The 16,600-nt window shown below is 45.0% G+C and overlaps 1 protein-coding gene across 1 annotated transcript in view; it reads left to right on the forward strand.

Annotated features, from left to right (window-relative positions):
- Positions 1–14,571, forward strand: part of LOC119962956 (BEN domain-containing protein 4) — a 65,389-nt gene extending 50,818 nt beyond the window's left edge. Inside the window, exon 5 of the mRNA XM_038791309.1 lies at positions 9,645–14,571. Coding sequence (XP_038647237.1) covers positions 9,645–9,865 — 221 coding nt within the window. The 3' untranslated portion in view covers positions 9,866–14,571. The remainder of the gene's footprint in view (positions 1–9,644) is intronic.
- The last annotated feature ends 2,029 nt before the right edge of the window (positions 14,572–16,600 follow it).

Here is a 16,600-nt window from a genome sequence, read left to right on the forward strand (position 1 = left end):
AACACAATTGCTTCACAGCTACAGGGTCCCAGGTTCAATTCCAGCTTGGGTCACTGTCTGTGCGGAGTCTGAACATCCTACCCGTGTGTGCGTGGGTTTCCTCCGGGTGCTCCGGCTTCCTCCCACATTCCAAAGATGTGCAGGTTAGGTGGATTGGCCATGCTAAATTGCCCTTGGTGTCCAAAATTGCCCTTAGTGTTGGGTGGGGTTACGGGGATAGGGTGGAGGTGTTGACCTTGGGTAGGGTGCTCTTTCCAAGAGCCAGTGCAGACTCGATGGGCCGAATGGCCTCCTTCTGCACTGTAAATTCTATGATAATTCTATGATAAAATTCTATGAAGTCCGCCGAGAACCGATCTGGTACCGGCGCCTTCCCCACCTGCATGGAGCTGATGCTCTCCATCGTTTCTCCCAGATCTATTGGTGCTTCCAGTTCCCCCCCCACCACACAATGGCATATCCATTCCATCGAGGAACTGTATCATGCCCGCAACCCCATCGGGGGGCTCGGAGGTGTATAACCCTCGTTAGAAGGTCTCGAATGCCCAATTGACCTTTTTGGTTCCATTACCAGTCTGCCTCTGCTATCCTTTACCCGAGCTATTTCATCGTGGCTGCCTACTTTCTCAGCTGGTGAGCCAGTAGGCGGCCAGCCTTATCTCCGTGTTCGTATAAGGTCCCCCATATCTGGTGGAGTTGGCGTACTGCTTTCCTAGTGGATAGCAGGTTAAAGTCCATTTGTAGCTTTTTCCTCTCCACCAGCAGCTCTGCGGTCGGGGATTCGGAGTACTTTCTGTCGACCTCCAAGATGGAGTCAAGCAGCTGTTGACTGGCCGCCCTCTCTTCCTTGTCTCTGCGCGCCTTGTAGGCTATAATTTCCCCTCTGAACTCAGCCTATAGTGTCTCCCAAAACAGATGAGACTTTAGTGCCTCCACTTTCTTCCCCAGGTCATCGATTGTGCGCTGGAGGGAGGCCAACGCCTCCGTCACACCTTCTTCATCGCCACCTGGATCTCTGTTCTAGTTGCCTCCTTCATGGCAACCAGCTTCTTTTTTAGGAAGCTTCTCCACCCTGGTGGGGAGGGAGAAATTGTTGCTTATGTCGACGCCGGTGCTTGGGTCGCCGGTCTTCCCTGCTCTTGGGCAGCCGGCGGTTTCCACCTCGCCTCGTGGGTCCACTGGCTCATCCGCCCGCTGGCCGTGTCCCTTTCCACCACTTCTGCCCTCTGGTATGCCCCTCAAGCTACTGTTTGCCGGCATCCTCTTCACCACTGTGTAGCCTTCTCTTTGGGAGTTCTTTCTGTTTGCTTTGCAGATCAAATTTCTCTGAAATTAACTTTTTTGGTCTGAGTTGGGAGGAAAGCCACCTGATCTGCATCCGCTCGGCCCATTACCGTCACTGGAAGTCACAAATTATTTTTTTTATTAATCTTCCAAATTTTCTTTCGCACCTGCATACATTGGTTCACGATGAACAAGTCTCAGAGGCACTAACTGTCCACCAGTATTTCACCCAGATAGGCCTACTTTGTGAGCGGGTCTAGACAGTGATGCTGTTTGATTGTGCTAGTCAGCGAAGCCAACACTGTCCAACACATACTTTCCAACCAAGGTGCTGAATGTTGGTCATAAATGGTAGGGCGATCTGATTTTGTCCCCCTCATTAACTCTCAGGGCAGTGAAGCCAATTGTAACACCCCTAAAATAGTTCATTGCCTGTAAACAATGTTTCGCTATCCCAGTAACACTCAGCTTCAAATTCACATCTAAACATTCTTAATTCACCAGATTTAACCCAAGCCCTTACACTCAGCCATCGTTACATCAACCTCTGTGTCTCGAAACTTGCTGCAGAGAATACAAACATCGAGCAAAATTATCCCAAATAATGAAGTTTAATTTTGGGTGGGACACACAGGGTGATTTCCACCGGGTGTTTAGGCGCAATCCAGCTCACAATTCACCTGCACTTAGTCAATTCTTTTGGAGCTTGGGAGATTCTCACTGGAATACCTAACACTTAGGGCACCATTCGACTAATTGGGAACAGAGTCGCATAGCTTTTGCGCAGGGTGGTGCCCATTCTAGTTGGCATTTCCACCAGGGCACCATGGCAGTGCCAGGCTGGAACCCAGGTTCTGCTGCCAGGGCATCACCCTGCACAAAGAGCATACAGATGGGGGGCCTCCGTTTTCCTGGGAGACCTCCATGAGTGGCGTTCTGTCTCCCCATTTGTGGGGACTAGTGCTGAACAATACTCACCCAAGGTCTCTGAGACGAAGGGGATGAATTCTAAAGTCTCGGGTACCTCGGGAATCTGCATATTAGAATGAGATTAACTGTAATATGCAGATTTACCAAAACGCGATCCTACCCACAATGGGCTGGTTTACATTGCAACATCTCGTGAGATAGCGTTGGATCTCACGAGGGATTGCGAATCGGGTAGATCCTGGGACCAGGATCTCCCAGCTTTTATTGGCCATGCTGCGCTGTGCGCATGTGTGCAGCATGGCCATTGGATCGCCTGCTTTGAATTTTTTTTGGAGTGGGGAACTTTTGACCCTGGAGGGGCAACCTCCCCATCATCATTAAACGTGCGCGTCACAAACACCCTCCCCCACCCCACCCCCACCCCCCAGGGATGAGGTGACCTGGCCCCACCCTATCCATCCGTCCAAAGATGTGCAGGTTAGGTGGATTGGCCACGATAAATTGCCCTTAGTGTCCAAAATTTCCCTTAGTGTTGGGTGGGGTTACTGGGTTATTGGGATAGGGTGGAGGTGTTGAACTTGGGTAGGGTGCTCTTTCCAAGAGCCGGTGCAGACTCGATGGGCCGAATGGCCTCCTTCTGCACTGTAAATTCTATGATCCTCGCTGGCATCAGAGCATTGCCCCCACCCTTCCCCCAATACCCTGCTGTGGGGTCGGTGAGGGCCCCCTCTATTAAGGTCATGCCTATAAGGCTACCCCCTCCTTTGAGGCCCCTCTCTTTCAGGCACCCCCTTTCAGGCATCCCCTTCACCCCCTCATCCTTCATGTCCCCTTTCACTCACCCCTTCATACCCACCCTTCATTCCCTCCCACCCGTCATACACCTTCAGGCCTCCCAAATTCAGGCCCCTCCTTTATGCACTCCCTTCAGATGCCCCTTCACTACCCTGAGGCTCTGCCCCTTGGCAGTGTCCCCTGGCACTGCCCCAGTTGTTTGTTTGGGCAGGTAAGGTAACAAGGATTAAGAAGACGGTGCTTCAGTGAGGGCAGCAGTCAGGGGGTCTGGCCCTTTCAAACCTGTTGTATTATTATTGGGCAGCGAATGCCAAGGAGGTGCGGGTTTGAGTAGAAAGCCGTAAACTTTGTGGGTGAAGATGGAGGCAGACTCTTGTAAAGGGTCAAGGCTGTGGGCACTGGCAACGGCACCGTTCGCATTCGATCCAGGGAAATATCCAGGGAGTCTGGCGGTGGTGGCCACGTTGAAGATATAGTAATGATAATCTTTATTGTCACAAGTAGGCTTATATTGACACTGCAATGACGTTACTGTGAAAAACCCCTTGGGAAGAATGTGCAGACTTCGCACAGACAGTAACCCTGCCGAGAATCAAACCTGGGATCCTGGCGCTGTGACGCAACAGTGCTGACCACTATGCTACCGTGCTGCCCTTATGGAGGCACCATATGGAGGCAAGTTCAGCAGCACTTTAGATTAGGGGCAGGGTCAAGGTTGGATGCTAGGTTTCGGGGATGGAAGGAATGTGGGGTGATGGAGATGGAGGATTTATTTCTAGAAGTGCGTTTCGCGAGTTTGGATGAATTGATGAAGAAGTTTGGCATTCTGTAGGAGGGAGGCCTTTAGGTATATGCAGGTTCAAGACTTTGCAAAGAAGGTTTCTCCAACATTTCTGATGGTGCCACCCTTGTTGTTTGAGGGGGTGTTGATAGTGATGGGGTTGGAGGGTGGGTCATATCAGAGATTTATGGAAGGATTCTGGAGGAGGATCGGGTGCCGTTGGAGGGGGTCAAAAGGGAGGAGTAGCTGGGATAGTGCTGGAGGATGGATTGTGGTGTGAGGTGCAGCGGAAGGCGAGCACCTCAATCTTGTGCACGAGGCTGGGGCTGATACAGCTAAAGGTATTTTTGGCACAAGCAGCCATCAGATTATTTATCCTAAATATTTGGATATCTATTTTATATGTAAATAAAGCCAACAAAAAGAAGACAGATCATTTAGTTTTTTTTTAAACTAAAATTGTTTGAGTTTGTGTGCAGGGACAGGAGAGGGTCATTTTCGGAGGAAGTTGTGTGCCTGTTTGCCTTTCATGTTGCGTTCACATGCTCTAGAAAGGACTTATGGTGCCAGGTGTATCTTGCTGTCTCAGCTCTATATCTACCAACATTTCTGCTGTGTCTGCTTCGTAAAGCATTAAACTCTGTGCGGAACCCTTTATTTAACATCCTGAATTATTGGGGCCATCAGATTTTTTTTTAAATCCACCGGCTGACTTTGTGCTGATATTACATCAGCTCAAATGCTTTTCCCCAGAGTAGTTTGTCTTCTTAACCGATCTTTGTGTTCAAATCTAGTGGCTACTGCCAGCAGCGTTTTATATAGAACTCAAACAACCATGTATTTTTCCTTCATTCTGCTGTACAATCTTGATAACCTTTGGTTTGCTGTGTCAGTCTATTGCATGCACCCACTATACTCTAAAACCAAAGCACATTTAATATTATACAGCAGTGTTGGGGAGAGCATTTGGTGCACAGCCTTGAGGTAACACCTATTTATTTCCTCCTCTTGAACCCATAAATGTAATCTGTGTCAGATCACAGGATCTCTCATGCCTAACCCGACTCTGCCATTAGCCTGCAGCTGAACCTCACAACTGCCCACCCGCCAGCCACAATTCTAGGCCACTATTCCCCTGACACTGATCACAATAAAACAAACCGAGGCATGATCATTTGCATTATAAAGGATTCTCTTGCTCACACCACTTTTACAGTGGTTCTTGGCCGAGGGTATTCATGACGGTCTTCTCAACCTCACCTCTCGCCTGAGCTGTGGTGATCCTCAGATTCAATCACCACCAGTCAGTTCTCCCTCCTCAAAGGGGAAAGCAGCTTATGATCATCTGAGACTGTGGCAATTTTACTTACTTTTTACTCTAGGTGTGGCCGGTTGCAACAGCACTCTTTCTTTTCATAAAAAATCAAAATCTTAGTGAACATCCTTAAAGGAAAGAAGGAAGCTGGATCTATATAGAGCCTGATCATGTCCTTGGGTTCCCCAACGCACTTTACAATCAGTAGATAACTTCTGAAGTTGTCACTGTTGTAAACGTGCCTGGTAGTGAGTTCGGTTTGGATCCACTCAGCAACTGAAATGAACAAGTAGCTTATCTGTGTTTTTTTATGTTGTTTGAATAAAGAATTTTGTCTAGGATATCAGGAGAATGCTTGTCCCTTCTTGATGATTCTTAATTTTGAAGTTCTCTTTTTTTCAAATTCCTCAATGGCTTGACCCCCCCCCCCCCCCCCCCCCCCCCCCCCCAATGTTTGTAAGCTCTACTATTGGTGGTCAGTTGCCTAGATCTGGAATACCCTCCCTAAACCTCTCTGCCTCACTGTTCTCCTTTAAGGCACTCCTTCATACCCAGGTCTTAGACAAAGCCTTTGGTCATCTGACCTAATATATACTTGCACTCCTTCATACCCAGGTCTTAGACAAAGCTTTTGGTCATCTGACCTAATATATACTTGCGTTTGCTCAGTGTTGTATTTTGTTTTATAATGCTCCTGTGACAGACCTCGGGACATTTCATTATATTAACGGTGCTATATGAATACAAGTTTTTGTTATATTAAAAAAGGCCCATAAGATATTTTATGTCTTCCCAAATAGCCAGACTGGATTCAGTTTAACATCTGATCCAAAATACAACAGTCAATGGTACTGCACCAACAGTCAAAATTATGCACTGAAGTGGGGCATAAACCTATGATTTTCTAACGCAAGAGTGAATAACCAGTGGGCCAAGGTTGGCAATTGGAAATAGTGATTGGGAGTTGCATTATTAGAATTTACGATCATAATTGATTCCATTTGCCGGGAGGTGACACAAATTTAATTTCCTACTATACTATGGTAACTATGGAATTAAACATTTGAATGTCTAACTGTTTCCTGCAAAGATTTAGACTGTTGCCAGAAAATGAGAAGCTATAAAAATAATTCCATATTACTGCCAGTACTCTCAGACAGTGTGTCAGAGGAAAAATAGTCTTGATCATTCTTGATAACACTGCTCAAAAAGTATATGGGATCAAGTAGGGGCATGGAATAAAACAACAAATGTTTATAGATCACATGGTTACACATCTGCTCGACTCTGGGCATCACACTTCAGAATGAGTGTCAAAGTCTTGAAGAGAAGGACCAGGAATGAAGAACTTCAATTATGTGGGAGGACTAGAGAAACTGAGGCACTCCTCAAAGCAGAGAAGACTAAAGGAAGGTTAGCTCGAAGTGGTCAATATAATGGCAAGTAGAGGAAGAAATAAGAAAAAAAAACTTGTTGGAAACCAGAGGACACAAACGTCAAACAATTGGCAACAAATATAGGGTAGATTTGAGGAGAAATGTTTCTACATAGCCAGCTGTTGCAGTATGTAATGTACTTCCTGGGAAGATGGTGGAACCAGATTCACTGATAACTTTTAAGAGTGAAGTGGACATTTAGTGCTGAATTTTTAGGCACCGATGGGGGTGAGCATGGAGACGGGCAGGCTCAGAATTTCTTGCTGCCACTGGTGTATCAGTTTGCTAGTGACATGGAGCCAATCAATCTACATAAAGCCCAATTAAAGCCTATTGTCAGAGGTTGACAGGAATTTTTCAGTCAGCCTTCCCCACTTGCCTCGTTTCATTTGCAGCCACCGGCTGCCTCATTGCTGAGGGAATTTTTTATTTAACATTTTTAAATTGGGGGAGAAGACACCCTTGTCTGTCACCTCTCTGAAAAGGCAGCCTGCAGCTTTTTCATTACCAGAGGGCATCCCATTCCAAGAAATAACTGATATTATTTACTACTGAAAATATTCTGTAGGCTACCAATTGGTGGGAAATATATAGAGGAAGAAAGAAAGACCAAACCTAATGGGGACCTTAATTTTCCTAATATAGAAATATAGGGTGAGATTTACGGGCCACATCTTGCCATAATCAGGTAGCAGATGATTGATCTCGGAAGAGGCCTCTTCCGGGATTCCCGACGGTCGTTACACCTCGTGAGATCTAAGGAGTTCTCGTGAGATGTTGCTATCCAGATCCCACTCACAATGGGCAGGACATAGACTTGCAGAGTTAAGTGAGCATAAAAGCTCACTTAACTCTGCCGATGTCGGATCTAACCGACTCCTGGGATCTACCAGCCTCACCGAGGGGACCCATCTGGGCGCTGTTTAGCACTAGGTGGAAATGGCACAATGTGGGGGGGGGTGTCTCCCAGGCGATTGGAGGCTTCTGGGGGCTGGTATCTGTGTGCAGTGGCATCCTGACACCACTTATGCCACCCGGACATCTTGGCACTGCCTGTCTGGCATCCTAGCAGTACCACCTGCGCACCCTGGCAGTGCAGCTTGGATGCCCAGGTTGCCAAGCTGGCAATGCCAAGGTGTCCAGGTGGCATTTTGTCCATGCTAGGGATTGGGCCTGGGGATGCCCTGCCCGTGTACAAGAATCCTCCAGCAGGTGAGTTGGAGTGTTGGGGGGACCAGGGTCGCCGTAGGCGGTGTTGAGAAATCGGGGCGCTATTTAAAAATAGCGTCCTGATCTCTTTCTGCACTGATGAGCTCCTCAGTGCAGGAAATGCGATTGAGTGTGGCTTTGGTGGGGCGTTTTCCATTGAGGCACCAAAAACCCCCAGAGTGACGTTGGATAGTGGGGTCGCTCCTGACGCTACAAGGGCCAGCAACGGCTGGGTCTAACCTCACCCAGAATGGACTCTTCTTTTTTTTTGCATTAGTTTGTGCCCTTGTAGTTCATCCGGCCCTTCACGTCTGCTCTGCTATTCAATATGGTTATGGCTGATCCTCATCTCAACACCATGCTCCCGCACTCTCCCCATGCACCTTGGCACTGTTAGAGTCTATAAATCTATCTAGTTCCTTCTTGAATATATTCAGTAACTTGGCCTCCACAGCCTCATGTTGTAGAGAATTCCGCAGGTTCACCACCATCTAAGTAAAGAAATTTCTCTTCATTTCGGTCCTAAATTGCCGATCCTGAAACTGTGACCCCCCAGCCAGAGGAAACAACATCCCTGCATTCAGTCTGTCCATCTCTGTCACAATTTTCAATTGGATCCCCTCTCATTCTTCTAAGTTCCAGTGAATACAGGCCCAGTTGACCCAATCTCTCCTCATATGCCGTACTTCCATCCAAGGAATCAGTTTGGTAAGCCTTCTCTACACTCCCTCTGTGACAAATATATCCTTGCTTATACAAGGCCAAAACTGCACCCAATACTCCAGGTGTTGCCTGACCAAGGCCCTGTACAACTGCAGTAATGCATCCTTGATCCTTTGCTCAAGTCCTCCCGCAATGAAGGCCAGCATAACATTTGCCTTGCAAGCTGCCTGCTCAACCTGCCTGCTTGCTTTCAGTAAAAGGATACCCAGGTCCCTTTGTACGTCAATATTTCCCAATCTGTCACCATTTAAATAATACACAGTCATTCTGTTTCTCCATCTGCAGTAGATAACTTCATATTCATTCATGTTACACTGCATCTACCATGTATTTGCCCACTCACTCAAATTCTCCAGGTCACCTTGAAGCATCTTAACATCCTGCTCACCTCTCACTTTCCTGCCAAGTTTTGTGTCATCAGCAACAGGAAAAGGTAGGGAGTGTGTCCAACTGAGTTGTTCTCACTGAGAACCAGCATGGACAAAATGGGCTGAAGGGTCTCTTCTGTCTTGTAATCATTATATGTGAGCCTACCTTATGGCATTCATTCAGGGGAAATCATTGCCTGGTGAATGTTTCCCCCCACAATGTGCACTTCTATCTCCATTTGACCCTGACATCCGGGTTCTGAAACCCATAGGGAAAAGTCCAGTCAGATTTGAAAAGGAGAAATTTGCAGGGCTATGCAATTGGAGCTAATTGGACAGATCCTTTAAATAGTCAACACATGCACTGCAAGCCAAATTGCCTCTTTATATGCAATATGATTCTACATATTTACAAAACTATTGCTAAATATTTAGGCTGCAGACATTACAATGAAATGCATAGATACTCGTTTTATGATTGGGAATTACTGTCCTGGAAATGAAATGAAAAACGAAAATCGCTTATTGTCACGAGTAGGCTTCAATGAAGTTACTGTGAAAAGCCCCTAATCGCCACATTCCGGCGCCTGGCCGGGGAGGCTGGTACAGGAATTGAACCGTGCTGCTGGCCTGCCTTGATCTGCTTTAAAAGCCAGCTTTTATAGCCCTGTGCTAAACCAGCCCCTGGACGTTAATATAGGAAGCTCCTTTAAATTAAAAGACAGTAGCTTGACGTTTTAACTAATTCGCAACATTTCTTTGCAATGTTTTTGGTCTCCTTAATTGCTTTGTGCCACTTGCAGAGTTCATTCGGATGCATTGCACCTCCAACCCAGATTGGTGGATGCCTTCAGAAGAACAAATTAACAAAGTGTTCAGTGATGCTGTTGGGCATGCTCGTCAAGGACGTGCTGTGGGAACTTTCCTTGGAGGCAATGGTGGATCCTATTATGAAGGCTTTGACCATCAAATGTCGCAAGACGAAATGTTTAACAAGGGCTGCCATGAAGGCTCTGGAGACTGAGAAACAACAGCGTCCATATATAACTGCCACATTGGTGTAAAAAATGAATGTATATTAATCTATGGTTGTATTGGTGTTGACACCAACTAGCAATGATGCAAATCAATTTCAAATTAGAACATTTAATTAAGATAACATTTCCTGCAGAAGATATACCAAAAGTGACCTCAGAGGTTAACCTGCTGTGACTGTGATTGATTTGGTTAATATCCATTTTCCTGAACACCTGAAGTGCTATTCCAGGCCTGGAACTGAGGAACTTTATTTAATCTGTCCAAGTTAAAACAAAGTAATGTCATGTTCACAATGCTTGGCCCAGGTAAGGCAAAAACAATCTTTGAATTAAAGTGACGTATTTTTCTAAAAGGATGAAAATCAATCCTATGAAACCATAAAATTAAAAATAGCACTAAGGTTCATCAGAGTCTAACCCTGGGCATCTAAGCTTAGCCAACTCCTGGGATAATAGAGAAGCTTCTGCAGTTATTGCCTGGAGCTGTCCTTTTACCTGTCCAACTGAATTATATTACTGACAATATCTGAAGAGATGTCAAAACAGGAGTTCAGCCCACAGTCTCAAAGGTACCTTAGATATACTAATATATAGTTTACTGAATCTGGAAATAGATCCTATTTACTATTGTATAAATTCAAATCTCACCACAGTTTCAGTTACAGACCTTAGTATGTAGCAGTTAACTGGTAGCACTTCAGAAATGTAGCACTCTCGTCAAGAGAATCAACAAGTAATATCATTGTCTTTTGTCAGTTGTATGGATTAATGGAGATACACTATGAGTGCAGGTAAGTATCATTCCCTACAAAAATGTTGATCTGCCAAGTATTGCAGACACAGGCGATGGTTATATTGCACTTTGCTTGAATACCTTCTGTTCACATATACAAGTGCATTAATGATGAATGTTGTTGTATTTGTATTACTTGTATTAAAAGTAATTTTATCAAGGAAATTAACTTTAAAAGGTAGATAGTAATTATTTTATCCCATGGGAGATGTTTCTTATATACTAACAGATTGACTACTACAGTGGCAAAGTACCCATGTTGTGACTATAAAAAGTCAGTTGCCCTTGCTGATCAGTATGACTTTAAAAATATCCTACAATTATCAATAAACTTTAATAAACCATTAGCTCATAACATTTAGCACATATAAAAGAAGCCTAAAGCAAATGGCCAGGAACTAAGAGGGGATGTCAGTCTGGCTGGAATAATTCATAGTTTAAAGTGAAAAGGAAACAAAATAAAGAACATGTTATGAAGATCAGAAATATTTTCCCAGATACTTTTCACAGTGACAATCAATAGAGTATATCACCTTGTGTATAATATATATATATGTATATATATTAAAAACTTGGTGATCTTTTTATCAACAACTGTGCTTTTTCTAACATGATATTGCTTTCCTGTAGAGCGGACACAACGAAAATATTTTCTGATGGGTGGTAAGTATTTCAGTTTGGTTAAAGATGTAGCACGTTTAGGCCTGTGCTGACAGTTCTGGCATGATGATAAACAGAAAGACAGCGAATGATGAAAATCTGTAATAAGAACAGAAACTGGAAAGATACTATAGGTTCACCTGTATGGGAAGGTGTAAGATAGGCCCATGGGTGGAATTTTCCAGCCTTTCGCCAGCAGGATTTTCCGGCCCCGTCAAAGTCAATTGACTTTGGAACGGTTTGCCACAAGTTACACCCCTGACCCCACTGCAGCAGTGCCGTAAAATCCTCCGTAAATGCTTTAGATGCAACACATCATCAGAACTGGTACCACAAAGTTGGAGAAGCCCCTTTATATGATGGACCAAAGTTTACCCAACAGGTAACGGTTTTGTTCAATTCTAATAAGTGTTTTCATAAAGAGGCAGCTAACCGATTTAATGATCCACTAATCCATTGTGAAATTCTGGAAAATTGTATAATATGCTTCACACTGTAAGATAGTTTCAAATCCATCCTGTCCTATGGATGATCTTATAGTGTCCAACAGGATAGCAGCTACTGATCAACGGTAGCACTAGTGTTTCTGAGTTGGAAGGCTGTGGGCTCAAGTCCAACTCCAGAGACTCGAGCACAAAACCTGGTTTGACACATCAGTGCAATACTGATAAAGTGCTGACCTTAAGAGATGCTCGTTTTCAGATGAAATGTTGAACTGATGCCCCATCTGCCCTCTCAAGAATTTAAAAGATCCCATAGCATTGTTTTGCAGAAGAGTAGGGAGATTCCCCTCAATGTTCTGTCCAACAATTGTCATACATCTAACATCACTAAATAAGGTTATTTGGTATTAATGTCATTGTTGTTTGTGGGACCTTGATGTGCATAAATTGATTGTAGTGTTTCCTACGTTATAGCAGCAATTACATTGCAAAATGACTTAACAGTTGTGTAAGGTGCTTTGGTACACCCTAAGGTTGTGAAAGGCGCTATCTAAATGTAAGTCTTTCTTTCTCCCAGACCTCCATTGCAGATGATTTATATATAAGCAACAATACTTTACTCCAGTTTATAATTTTAAATTCAGTTGACATCTCGGAGAATAACTGACATATTTCCTTTGTGTTACCGTCAGTTCCACTGAAATGCCTTCAGCCTGGCTGTACCAGTTCTGTGGACTAAATCAGCAATAAAACCTAACTGTACAACTTTAGTGTAGGTGGCATATCTCAAATTACTTAGCGTGTTCTTACCATTCACTCATTGGGAAAATCCACTCAGGAGCAAAGTTAAAATCTCTCAATTCTGATGCCCATCAAGGTGTTGTTCCCTGGATAATGGCAGTGGATTTCCAAGATGGCCTGTGATGATGGGCTTGGAGCAGCATCAGGACTGCCCCCCCCCCCCCCAAATTTCCATTGCGGATGAAGTCTCCCACAGGGGCGTGAACCTTGATTGGCTTCCCACACAATGGATTTGGACATGATTATGCAGCCATGATGGTATTTTGCCGTCAGAGGAGCAGCTCACCGCCATGTGCGGAGGCCATCATTTCTATGGGGATGGCCTCCCCGTGGCAAGCCTGGGGGAGAATGAGTCCATTCGAGATTGAGGCTCCAAGCTGCAAGGAGGGCGCTGCAAGCAGGAAAGCCTGCAGCAGTGGCCCAAACAATGCACAAGGACAGGTTTCCCCTCCTCTTTGAAGGATTAACAGCTTTGCCCCTAATAATTCTCATTTTAAATACATGCCTCCCATGCACCCATCCAAATCCCAACATTCCTCAGCAACACCCATCTTTCCCAGAGGAACTGCCAAGGCTGCAGGAGCTTTCAGCCCTCTGTTTGGGCAAGCTGCATCGAGAGCAGGCACTCCGTCCTTAACAAGGCAATACTGCCAGTAAGTGTGGGCTCGGAATCCCTATATTGTCCCAGCATCAGGGTCCAAAAGCTTCTGGAAAATTCGCTCTTTTGAGTGAATGTTTGAATAGCGAGCATTGGGAGGCTATCTGGCTATAATTTCAGTCAAGCCTGACAATCACCTATTACACTTTCTGCTTGAGTTCCTGCATAGTAATTATAGTTGAGAAACCTTGGTCAATTATGGCTCCAATCTAGTTCAAGGGAACCAATGCAAACTGTAGCACTTCCATTGAAATCCCAACAGAGATTAACTAATCCAACACGGATTGAAACCAGACTTCAGTACATCAGACAGTATGTATAAACATCAAATTGATTCACAGGTTTTCAGATGGGACTCTCACTCAAAGGTAGCATAGTTCTGAGAACAGGGGCAACAATGACTAACTCACATTCTATTTCATTAGGGCTCCCTGCTGGGAACATGGAATCAATGAATTTACTCAAAGAAATTAAATAAATAATTTCAATTCTTATTTTTAACAAGTGCTTCAATGTACAGTATTAACCTTATTCTGCTTCTGATATGTGATAGTTTATTTAATACCAATGCCAGGATACATTCTGACAAGCAGTTCTGTTAACTGTTAACAAATTGTTGAACCCCACATCCTTCCATGTCATCAAAACATGCTGCAAAAATAACCATGAAATAATATCACTCTTCATACCTCAGAGAGACAGATTTGTTCTTCAATCCAGTGTTCATGAGAAATATCATTCATGGGATAATTTCCCAGCATTGAGGTTGAGCACTTTTTCCCATGTTATTTGCGCTGTTAAAGTGACTGGTCAGTGCAGTGATAAGTAAACGTATATACTTGTTCTGTTAATTGTAAAGGATTAGTAATGTTAGCATTCTCACACAAGTGTACTTCTCTCTGTCTAGACTAAAGGTGTGCACTGATTTGGAACAGAGACTTTTGTTATATGTCGATTATCATTTTTTAATTTTGATAATGTATGTAAGTCCTAGTGTCGGTAGGTCCCAATGTAAGTTCTACTTTGTCTTGTTGGTTTAAACACCAGCAATGCATAATAAATAGCGTTCTTACAGGAACATTACTGTATTATCCCAATTTCTGCATTCCTTTTAATGTTTTAGAATCTTCCGGTTTTGTGGTTTGATAATTTTATTTTTAAGTGAACAGCAGGGGGAAGAAATTGTACACATTTGTGATTTTGTATGTAGCAATCTAATCAGTGGTGTGTGCGGGCGGGCAACATCTGCCTTATGAACAACTTTGATATCTCAAAAGACAGGCAAACGGAGTGACTTCATTCTGAAGTTTTCTCTAATAAAGACACTGAAAACAGAGAGTTGTGTTTTCTCTTATTTGCTGTTTCCACCAAAACATCTTTGACTTTAGTGCAACTTTTGCTATGTCTGCCTGAGTACAAACGGCTCAGGGAATTGGTAGAACAGATTGGCTCACCAGAATCCTTCAGTGCCAATGCTGACACAAAAGATACCACTTTAAAATCAATGCGAAACAGTCTTTTTAGACAATTAGACATTTTAAATATTACTCTTCGCAATATCATATTACAGGAATGGCCTTGGGAGTGGCAATTAACACTGGATTGCCACTCCTTGCCCAATTACTTACACTATTTAGAATTTCCCCCAAATTTGTCATTGTCAGGTTTTGACTGAAACCGGTGTGTATCTCTCCAGATGCACAGCCGAGTTCTCACTCCAGATTTTCTGGCACTCAGTGCACAGAGAATCAGGCGGCTTGGTTTGTGCCATCACACTGGCAGGGCGGGGGCCTGATGGAGTAGGTAAAGCCGGTTCCACAGAGATCGGGTGCCACCTTTAAAGGGCGCCCCAAACTGTGCTGAAATTAAACTTCCACCTCCTCCCCACAGACACAGAGGACCACTGCACAAGCATGGGGTGACCCTCACCACGCACGCATTGGGCTCCCCACCTCCTCACTTGGCAAACATCAGGACACTGCCACACCCTCCCCACCACACAAGCATCGGCGGGGCATGCCCCATCACAGACATCGCACCCCCCCCCCCCCCCCCCCCCCCCCCCCAAAACAGGCATCGGGTAACTCCCCCTCACAAGCATAGGGAACTTCCTCCCCCACCCTCCCAAGGCATCAGGGCACCCACCACACATAGAGGAACCTCGCCCAATGGAGCCCGCCAGAGGGCCTGCCCTGGCACTGCCAGGTTTGCACTGTCAGGATGCCAGGGCATGTCCCTCACCACCGGTGGCTATACTTACCTGTATACCCCCCCCTTCCTGCCACCATGCAGGGCACCCTCGGGCCTGATCCCCATCATGGGGAAAATGCCAGCTTGGCACCTTGGCACTGCCAGTTTCACCTGGGCCCCTTTGCAGTGCCAGGCTTGCACTCATCTGGCAGTGCCCAGGTAACACCAACTGTGCCAAGGTGCCAAACTGCCAGGCAGCAAGCACTTGGGGGTCTCCAATCCCCTGAAAGACCCCCATGAATGTTATTCCACCTGTTTCCCATTTGTGGAGACCACCACTGAATGACACTCGGCCAAGGTCTCCAAGGCAAAGAGGCTAGTTCCCAGTGCCTTGGGTAGATCGTGGATGTACATATTAGAGTGAGACTAGCTGTCTCGCTCTAATATGCAGAGTTGCTAAAAAGTGATCCACCCACAATGAGTGGGATTCACATTGTGATGCGATAGATCTCAAGGCGTGGCGAGCCAGTAAGATCCAGGAAAGGGGAATCACCGGCATCTACGACAGTGCCACACTGTATTCAGGCCATGAGCTTGTTGCGCACATTGAAATTGGCCAGTATGATGTTGTGGGCATCACAGAGACGTGGCTGCAAGCAGATCAGGGTTGGGATCTAAATATCCAAGGATATGTGTCCTATCGAAAGGACAAGGCAGAGGGGCAAAGGGGGTGGGGTTGCATTGTTAGTAAGGAATTAAGTTAAATCGATAGCAAGAAGCGATATAGAATCAGAATGCATAGGATCACATGCACAGAATGCATGTGGCAGTAGTCAGGATGTGGGGCAGAAAATAAAATTAGGAAAATCAGGTAGATAACGGATTGCAAGAAAAGGAATTTATGGAATGTCTATGAGGTGTTTTTTTTGGAGCAACTTGTGGTAGACTCCATTAGGGAACAGCAATTCTAGATTTGGTCATGTGGAATGAGGCAGACTTGATTAGGGAACTTAAGGCGAAGGAACCCTCAGAGAGCAGTAACCACAATATGATAGAATTTACCCTGCAGTTTGAGAGGGCGAAGCTGGAATCAGATGTGATGGTATTACAATTAAATAAAGGTAACTACAAAGACAGGGAGGAGCTGGCCAGAGTTGATTGGAAAGGGAGTCTCGCA

This window comes from Scyliorhinus canicula, chromosome 3 (assembly GCF_902713615.1).
Source record: "Scyliorhinus canicula chromosome 3, sScyCan1.1, whole genome shotgun sequence".
NCBI lineage: Eukaryota > Metazoa > Chordata > Chondrichthyes > Carcharhiniformes > Scyliorhinidae > Scyliorhinus > Scyliorhinus canicula.